This window comes from Brachycentrus maculatus, unplaced genomic scaffold, assembly GCF_059751285.1.
Source record: "Brachycentrus maculatus isolate JH-2025_06_01 unplaced genomic scaffold, ASM5975128v1 h1tg000049l, whole genome shotgun sequence".
Lineage (NCBI taxonomy): Eukaryota > Metazoa > Arthropoda > Insecta > Trichoptera > Brachycentridae > Brachycentrus > Brachycentrus maculatus.
In genome coordinates, this window is record NW_028280803.1 from 2,745,001 (window position 1) to 2,755,286 (window position 10,286).

General features: G+C 29.6%; 2 protein-coding genes across 2 annotated transcripts; both read left to right on the forward strand.

Moving 5' to 3' along the window:
* Positions 1-377: 377 nt before the first annotated feature.
* On the forward strand, positions 378-5,075 carry LOC148312219 (lysozyme-like). The gene is made up of 3 exons (XM_088277771.1): positions 378-507; positions 3,369-3,524; positions 4,903-5,075. The coding sequence occupies exons 1-3, from the start codon at positions 378-380 to the stop codon at positions 5,043-5,045; spliced, it is 429 nt and encodes a 142-aa protein (XP_088133897.1). The 3' UTR covers positions 5,046-5,075.
* A 528-nt stretch (positions 5,076-5,603) lies between these two features.
* On the forward strand, positions 5,604-9,185 carry LOC148312220 (lysozyme-like). Its single transcript, XM_088277645.1, has 4 exons — positions 5,604-5,615; positions 7,172-7,295; positions 8,095-8,253; positions 8,984-9,185. The coding sequence occupies exons 1-4, from the start codon at positions 5,604-5,606 to the stop codon at positions 9,118-9,120; spliced, it is 432 nt and encodes a 143-aa protein (XP_088133771.1). The 3' UTR covers positions 9,121-9,185.
* The last annotated feature ends 1,101 nt before the right edge of the window (positions 9,186-10,286 follow it).

Below are 10,286 nucleotides of genomic sequence, written 5' to 3' on the forward strand. Positions count from 1 at the left end.
TGCCGAATCAATTACTTTTAAACCATCAGTAATTATGTATCTTAACCCATTGGTATTATAATTACTATTGTATCAAGATGATTTATAAAAAATCCAATTTGTTTTATGTTGATATAGATTTAATAATTATGTACAGTGTTTATTTTAATATTATTCCGTATCAATTGATTAAATCAATGATTAATTTTATTGCCTCAATTGTTTTATGATTATTTAGTAACATCGTTTAAAATCTATTTCAATCTCAAATACCTTATCTTGTGCGTGAAAATAAAAACCATGATAAGCAAATAAGACAAAAAGAATTGATAAAATTCTTATATATATACAGTTATTTTTTATATTTTTAAATAATACAAATAAGATATAGCCTCACAATGAAGTTGTTAATAGTGGTTTTGTTAGCTGCGCTCTCCATACAGAGTTCGTCAGCTAAAATCTTCACCAGATGTGAACTAGCGAAGGAACTTCTTAGGCAGAATTTTGCCAGAGGGACTCTAGAACATTGTAAGAATATTATTTTATGACATCTCAATATTGATGAAGAAGAATATGGAAGTCTGGGCATTTACGGGGCTTACGACCATCATAGGCTGGTTTAAATACACTTTACACACGTGTAACATTCATTAATTCTACCCATGATTGACAACCACAATACTCAAATTCTAGGATGTTCCCCTCAGGGGTAGGAAGAGAGAGAATAGAACGCCACACCAATCTGTCATTGCAAACATTCTTCGCCTCTTCCACGTTCATGCATCTCCTCATATATACCCGCCGATTGTTACGACTCCTTACCTTACCACTTTCAAGTATTTGGCATACCTGATCGTGCCATGCTTTTCTCGGTCTTCCTCTGCTGCTTTTTCCAATTCCATTCGCCTCATAAATATATATACAAACATATGATCCAATTTATGAAATATTGTACTTGAATCACTAGAATTTTCAATAGAGTCATCTATTGGTGAGATGAAGAAGCAATTTTATTGAGCAGAAACTATTTTATTTGTATATGAATAGTATAAATGCAGAAAATCCAGATTTCTGAACAAGTATTTGGACAGACTCAATATGTTTTAAATTCTAAGAATAGTTTGAAACTCGTATTGATCCAATACGACGTTTTATGCACCATAAGAGAAGGATAACGGTTGTTATTTGGTGACGAATATAGATCATCATTACTTTTCTAAACCGATGTGGTTTTATTTTGTTAGAAATCTAAGTAACTTACTAAATTTTACCGACTCCTGACCTGACCACTGAGTGTTCGACATACTTGTTTATGCCATGTTTTCCTCTGTCTTTCTCTGCTCCTATTTTCAATTACGTAGTTGAGGCAAATGTTGCCTCATAAGTTTGTTTTACCGTTCATTCGATCCATATGTCCAAACTGTCGCAACACACCATTCTCAATTTTATCGAAAATGCATTCCTCATCCGAATATTCTTTTCTTATTTCACCATTCAAATATCACACACATTATTCTAAGAGATTGCACTTCGACTGCTTTCATTCTACTTTTATCCTTATTTCGCCAACTCCATGGTTCATTTCCATGTATTAGGGTTGGAACCAGGACTCGATTGTGTAACGTCACGTTTAGCTTACGCTTTTGGGCTTTGTTAGACGTTTTAATGTTTATCTTTAAATCTCTCTTTGAAATAATTTAATTTTTGAATTGAAAAACTAATTTCATTTTTAAGGTTAAAATATTTTTACTTTGTAATTTTGTATTTTTGGGATGAATTTTTCTTAATTTCAAAGACCAATTTTAACTTTATTTATTAGCATAATTTCTGTATACTTATATAACACTCTTCTTATCATATATAGTTCATGTTGTGTAACACCACTTAAAAACTCTAAATTAACTTTAAAAACTTTATTCATACCTTTTTACAATTCTTACTCGTCAGCCCCTTCATCGAATCTTAACATCATGTTTCATAACAAAAATTGTAACCTCGACATATGTAATAACTGTGTAAAAATGAAATCTGAAAAGTCGACAAAATATTTGGGTCTAACAATAGATTGTCAACTCAAATGGAACCAGCACATAGAAAAAATTGTGAACAAACTTAGGTATCTGACATATATTTTTAAACGTTTGTCTAGTTATGTCCATCCTAACACCAACAAAATGGTCTATCATGCACTTGTACAGTCTTCTCTTTGTTATGGAATAATTGGATGGGGGGGAGCATTCAATATTCATTTAAAGCCTTTAGAAACAGTCCAAAAACTTATTATTAAAATCATGCTTAAAAAAAATTCTACTTTTCCTTCCAACCAATTATTTCAGGAAGCCGAACTTTTGGAGCTACGAGAAATCTATTGCCAACAGTGTCTAAAATATGTTTATTTGCGCCAACATTTATTTCCTAAAAATAATAATAGATCTAGCCAACGAATTAATAATTTATTAGAAATCCCTTTTTGTAAATCCAAACTTGCGCAAAGACACTCATTTTTCATAGCTCCAAAACTGTTCAACTTATTCCACAAAGACTATTTGTTAGATGTTAATTCCCTAAGTTCGTGTAAATTAAAAAATTTGCTTAGATTATTTATAAAAGAGACAGATTTAAGTTCCTTTTTCATTTAGAACATGATCGCTAGCTTTTTACTTTTTTACTTTGTCATCTTTTTTATGTTAAAGTTTTAATTAAAAAAAAAAATAAAATAAAAAATTGCTCACTGAGAGTCAAGTATTTTTATTTTTATTTTTTTTTGTATTTAATTTAAGTTTTTTGTATTTTGTATTAACTAATTATACTTAGAAACCTATACCCTTATACCCTGTACTATGACTATTTATTTTGTATACCCACACACAGGCCATGCCTTTGTGGGATCTTTTTTTGTATTTATTTTTATTTTTTATAAATATTTTTTGTTTTTGAATTTATGTAATGCAAAAGAATTTTAAATAAAGAAAAAAAAAAAAAAAAAAAAACTCTAGTCTATTATATGATGAGGAAATGGTTGAAATGAAAGTACAGTTTTTTAGTGGTATTCCAAAATGTGAATAATAAAGAGAGTGTTAAATTACTATACCACAATGTTAATAATGCTTTTCAAATCAAAATATTTATTCTGTGTATTTGTCATGAGCAGGGAATTCTTGATAATTTATAACTGTTTAATTGTTCTAGAAATATTACATCATATTACTGATCGACTAACTACTTGTTTCATACTGTTAATTTACATATATGTGTAGTGTTGTAAATATAAGGTTTCGTATGATTTTAAGAATTATAAATTTATAAATTATGACCAGGGTAAGATTTTACTGAATATTTTTTTGCAAAAATGAGCAGGTAGAGCATGTTGAACAATTTATTATTTTCAGGGGTCTGTCTGATTGAGGCGGAAAGTTCAAGAAACACGGCTGCAAAGGGAGGTCCAAACAGTAATGGATCTTATGACTGGGGTCTCTTCCAAATTAACGATGGTTTCTGGTGTAAACCTGGAGTAGTTGGCGGTGATTGTAAAGTCAAGTGTGAAAGTAAGTTTAAGTATTATAAATGTACATACACATAAACAGGGTGTCACAAAATTGATCATTTTTGCAAATGGTGTCGTACGTCAATCGTATGAGGAATAGAAATTACTCATCGGGAATATTATATATATATATATATATATATTTATATATATATATATATATATATATATATATATATATATATATATATATATATATATATATATATATATATATATATATATATATATATATATATATATATATATATATATATATATATATATATATATATATATATATATATATATATATATATATATATATATATATATATATATATATATATATATATATATATATATATATATATATATATATTTATATATATATATATATATTTATATATATATATATATATATATATATATATATATATATATATATATGATTTATGTATGTAATACATTTTGAAATAAATAAATATAAAAAATAAAATAGTAAAAAATTGACATTTGTGAACTAGACAGCTTCAGTATACAAACAGGTTGATAAAACGGGCATAAATGTGTATCAATACAGCCACTTGACGGATATCACCTTTTCCCACTTAACAGAAAAATTGTAAAGGTCTAAATAAAGATTTACAATAGGTACTCAAAATCATCTTCAGATGGAGTAATTTTTTTTACATTTTCTCCTTTTTACATAACGCCTGCTATTGGCAACCATAAAATTTTCTGCCGCAAAAATGTCCTTTTGTAAATATTAAAATTATATATTTTCATATTTCAAAAGCATTTAGGAAACTCGTTTATTTCTTATTTTATGAACCTACATATATTTCATAAATGTATATTTCATAAATAATATTTTTTGTCATACACACATGAACAATTTCAAATACAAAAAATGGTTTTCCCGTATATTATCATACATTTTATAAAATTATTTAATAAGTTATTTGTTTGACAGGAATCATGCAATCATGGTTAACATGGGCGAATGATGAACGATCTTTGTCTAATATTTTCATGTCCATTATCTGATTATGAATTTTTCGTTAATTAATAACTTAAGAGAATAAAAGCAGATTATATACAGCCTCGTTGCATAAAATTCAAAGTTTATTTTACCAAGCGAGGTATGTGATTTATTGGAGACCGAAAATGATCAAATATATACCATTTTCATCGTTTTTCTCCTGTATTACGTGTTTTATTTTGCATTCAACTTTAAAAGTCAAATAATTACCCATTACGTACGTACTTTATAAAAACCCTATTGTACCCTAGAGATATTCGAAGAACTAAAACAGTTTTTTATGAACTTTAAGCTATTACTCAAAAAGACTCAATCTCTGAATTATGTGAGAGTGACGATGGTTATTTTTTTCAAGGCTTGCTGACTGACGACATCACTCTCTCCTCAACCTGCGCTAAGATGATTTGGAATCGCCACGGTTTCGATGCCTGGTATGGATGGAAATCAAAGTGCCAGGGAGCTCTCCCTGATCTGTCCAGCTGTGGACTCAAATTTTAAAACATTATTTTTATTTAAATAAAAATCTTCAATTTGTTTAATATATTTTTTCAACTTACAGTCCGGCTGCATGTATGTATTCCAAGCACCTCCCTTAATGTATCCTGTCCGTTATTTTTATTATCCGTAAAAACGGTGAAAGTTTAACCCATGTCAATGGCGAAAATGAGCACATTAAATTATCTTCACGAACTTCAAAAAAATTATCCTTTTTACAAAATACTGTAACCAAAACTGAAGAAACTGTAACAAAATGATGCGAGAAATAAATCTTATTATGTTCACTTGCAAAGCAAGACATATATCATTATCGTAAGAAAATGAGTGCAACATAAGACATTTTGCTAGGAAACCTCAAGATATGTACGTAATGCTGGGTTAAAAAAATACTGTGCATATTTTTCTATGTTTAAATGGAGCTAACTGTATAAATTTTCAACAAATTTCTTAACTGATGGTGCCAAAATTAGTCCTACTTATCTTTTGAAAATGTGAAAGGTACCCGAGACCATTTTTTATCTACAGGTTTGAAAAGTTAATGCAATATGGATATTTAAAATGGACAGATTGGTAAACGTTACATAAGAGAGTAAAGTGATGGCTTAAGCCAGTCAAACGCAAAGTGGTAAACCCTGAGATGCACGAATATACATCATTTTTCGTGTTAAAAGAACGACAAATGTTTTAAATAAAAATGAAAAAAATGAGACACCTATTATACAAAACAACACTCGTTTTTTTATGAACATGTGACTTCAGTCTATCTGATAGTAACCGCTACAATACTTGAATAATAATTGCATTTGGTATTCCCTGATATTATGTTCCTTTTGCCAATACGGACACCAATATCAATCAAATATTTAGGAGACTCTTAACAACAAAATCAGCTCAAATATTCAAACAGCTGTTAAACAGATCTCATACAGACATAAAAAAACAATAATAAACTATCAAACGACACTCTCAAGTTACTCGAAGAACGCAAAACTCATAATAGAAATTCAAACCAGTGTAGACTCTGTTCGATACTGTACGTTCCATATACACATAAATGAACTGAAGTCATGTAACAATTATGATATAAAAACATATGATTTTCACTTTATTATTATGGATATGCATTGATATAGATTCTGATGCAAGACTAAAGTAGTGTGAAACATTTTTTTTGTATATTTTAAAAGTTGTTGTTGATTTTGGATGTAGTGATTGCACAAAATGCTAACAATTACACCAAATTTGCTATTTAAATACACTTTCTTTAGAATGTATGTTTTTTTCTAATTAAAAATAAATTATTAGCACTCAAACAGTGTAAGCAGTATTGGTTGGTCGTTTTGCCGAACGTAGAAAGCGAAAGAAATGATTATTTTATAATTAAAATGATGCTGATAATCTTTCACACATCTGGAAAAAATAATAAAAACCTTGTATTCCTGATTTTTACGTTACCATGATGGAAGTATCTAATATTTTAAAAATCGTTATTTTATTTTTCACTTATGCATGTATTAATGCTTATTTTTGGCTTCGAAGATGAAAAATACTCCATTTTTTCATCATACATGTCCACTCAAACGACTTTATTTGATTTAAAGTGCAATTGGACGTAGTAAAATTTCATTTTATAACTATCCAGACAGTCTAGTTCGCCACAGGCCTCGATTGTGAGTTTTCAAATATAATTATGACGCAGCTCTCAATATATGGAAGAGATAAAATTAAGCCAGTCAATCATTGCATTGGTAAAAAATCAATTTTGCTATCCTGTTGATTTATCGAGTGCGTGAACGAAAAAACTTATCCCTACAAAAATCTAATTTGTTTTAAAATTCTGATATAAAATTAAATACGTTCCTCAAAATACAAACATTAGAAGTCTAATGATTTATCAAGTGGATTAGAATCGGCGATTTTAAAATAAACTTGTCCTCTAAATAAGGATGATGAGAATGCAAAAAATAACAATAAAATGTAAAGAAAATCGATGATATTTCAAAACAATGTTTTCATGAATTTAAAATCAATCAAGATAAAAGAATTCGATTGAACGCAGATTAAATTGCGCAATTCGTATATAAATAAGTAAATATTGTTATAAAGTGTTTTTAAAAAAAATTAAGTTTTTAATTGTGGTTTTACTGGCTGGGCTCTCTTTCCAGGGCTCTTCCGCTAGAGTATTCAGTAGATGTGAACTTGCTCATGAACTCCTAAATCAGAATTTCGACAGAGGAAACCTTGAAAATTGTAAGATCTTTTAAAAATATGGTCAATAATACTTTTAAAACAATTCGTTCTTCATATCCTAGTCCGTCTCATGTCCGCTTCCGTAGTGTAATGGTCACAACGCTTGGCTATCATGATGAAGGTCCCGGATTCGATTTTCAGGGGGGTCAAATAAATATAAGTGATTTTTTCACTCTGATATTTATTCCATTTTACCCTGGACCTGAAGCGGAAGGCTCATCACCCTCCCTTAATGTCTTGACTATCAAGATAATACTGCGTTTTAATTAGGTAGTGCCCTATGCACCAGTGGGCTGTGAATTTTTTTTTCGCAATTTTAATCGATATTTTTACTGATTGTTATAATTTGTTTTATTGAATTGTATATGTGGAGATCTTAATCGTATTGCAGTCAACGTAAAAGGAATATATCGTAGTCGTACAGGAGAAAGTGACTAACTAACATAACGTAAATGTTCAGGAGGGCCATTCCAGTCACTTTTGCTTGGTAAGAAAGTAAACATCAATGCAGTTAGTCATTTTTAACAAGTCAATATATTATACTTCCAAGTTTAAAATCCTTTGGGATTTTTTTCACGGCAATATTAAGCTAGTAAGATATCAAATAGTCGATGATCACGTTTTTGTGAAAAATGCACTTGGTCACTTCTCCTGTATGACTGCGATATATGTAAATTAGATTTTAAAGTTGTTTAACGAGAAATAGAAAGCTTTCAAACACCACAATATGATGGTATGTATAAATAAAATAAGTGTTGATATTTGCTCAATTGACAATATGATATTGCACATATTTCAGGGGTCTGTCTAGTGGAAGCTGAAAGTAATGGTAACACGAATGTAGTGGGAGGTCCAAACACTGACGGATCTTATGACTGGGGTCTATTCCAAATCAACGATCGCTATTGGTGTCAACCTGGGGGATTCCCCGGCAAAGAATGCAACATCGCTTGTGAAAGTAAGTGGAAAAATAAACAAAATTTTATAAAAAGGAAATGATTACGATGATACGTTTCATAAATACGTATGTAGTTTTACTTTATCTTTAAGAAAATGTAAATCGCAGAGTGTCATGAACTTATAACTGAGTTTTGATTCATTGTCAACAAGAATTTTAATTATAAACAAAAATAAGAAATATTGCTATTTATTGTGTCGTTGCTTTCAATTTGGTAATGTAATCTTGTTTTTCCACAATTATACAATATATAACCGGTACTAGATATGTTCGCTTCCGTTGTGTAATGGTCAGCACGCTCGGCTGCCGTTCTGGAGGTCCCCGGTTCGATTCGCAAGAGGTTCAAAATAAATATAATTGAATTTTAGTCTAATATTTATTAAATAAGATCTTGGACTGGTACCTGAAGCGGAGGGCTGATGAAATTTCTTTCGTATGTTAATGATCAAGTTAACACTGCGTTTATATGATGCAGTGCCCTATGCACCATTGGCGTGCGGATGAGGGTTTGAATGAGAAGATGTCACTGTCGTTGATCTGCTGTTAATCAAGTATGGATCAAAAACAGGGTTAAATTATACTTTCAATTTTAACGTATGATTGAGAATTGCTACCACTAAACTTATTTGTGGATCAAATCCGATGCGTGAAAGGAATTTATGCTTTTTTTAAATATTTATTTTGTTGATTTTATGTATTCTACTTATATATTTCTCTTATCTCTTCCTAGGTCTACTGACTGACGATATAACTGTCGCCTCAATCTGCACAAAGTTTATATTCAACATCCACGGGTTCTATGCTTGGACTGGATGGACTTCGAAATGCCAGGGTGGTCTTCCTAATTTGAGTGACTGTGGAGTATAATTATTATTGACTGTTACCTGATGGTCCTGTGTCTATATAATATTGAAATAATTAAATCATTTCAAAATCCCACATTTATTTGAACTCAGATGTATCATTATGATATCATTCATTTTTTTCTCGCACAACATTTAACAGATTCGTGTTTCGAATTTACAGTTTTGAGTAACAAAGTAGGAAGATTAGCGTGTACAAGTAAATACTTAAATTCTTATAACATTTTGAGTGTGTACAAATACTTGTTCATAAATCTGGATAAGCTCCAATTAAAGGAGTTATCTTTAATATAATTTTTTGACATCTTGAGATGTCTATGTTGACATAGACGAAGAAAAATATGAAAGTCTTAGTATTTACGGGGCTTACGACCGTCATAGCCTAAGACCGTCGTAATCCCCGTAAATGCCCAGACTTTCATATTCTTCTTCATCTTTATTGAGATGTCCTTTCATTTTTGCAAAATCTGTTTTTTATACCACACCCTTACTCTTTTACTCCCTTCCTCACACACACACTCTCACTCCCACTCTTTATTTTAATATCTTATTGTTTTAATAGTTATTATAACATAAATGTGGAATTGTTTAATTGGCTTTATATTTATTTTTGTAACTATTTTTGTTAATGTAATGTAATGTTTATTGTTGTAAATGTAACTATTTTTATTGTATGCTTTTTTAAATGTAAAGCTGTAAAATTCTCGAACAAATAAAACAAAAATAAAAATGTCAACAAAGTTAACTTAATTCCTTGTTATGTTGATACATTTCTGAGATATTGTATAACATTTGAACGATTTTAAATGGTCTTTATTAAAAAAAAGTAATAAGAATAATACAAAGAATTCTACTACTCGACCATAAATATGTCGAGTATGATGAATATGTATTTTCTTAGTTAAGAAAAGACACATTCGTGGTCGAAAATACTCAAAAAGGAATCATATCGTTGTGAATACAACGATATGATTCTCATATGTCGAGAGATGACATAAGCAATTGGAAATGCTGCCTTTCGCTAAGAAATATCTTTACTGAATTTATAATAACTCGACGATGAACAGATTTTTATATCACAATTTTTATATTGTTTGTTATGTTTTTCAAAATCACATGTTCACAAAATAATCAGTACTTCAACATGTTCACAAAATCAACGTTATACAG

Coding starts and splice junctions, on each gene's coding strand:
- LOC148312219 (XM_088277771.1), top strand. CDS start 378: ATGAAGTTGTTAATAGTGGTTTTGTTAGCTGCGCTCTCCATACAGAGT. Junction 508..3,368: donor CAGAGGGACTCTAGAACATT/GTAAGAATATTA, acceptor TATTATTTTCAG/GGGTCTGTCTGATTGAGGCG. Junction 3,525..4,902: donor TTGTAAAGTCAAGTGTGAAA/GTAAGTTTAAGT, acceptor ATTTTTTTCAAG/GCTTGCTGACTGACGACATC.
- LOC148312220 (XM_088277645.1), top strand. Junction 7,296..8,094: donor CAGAGGAAACCTTGAAAATT/GTAAGATCTTTT, acceptor CACATATTTCAG/GGGTCTGTCTAGTGGAAGCT. Junction 8,254..8,983: donor ATGCAACATCGCTTGTGAAA/GTAAGTGGAAAA, acceptor ATCTCTTCCTAG/GTCTACTGACTGACGATATA.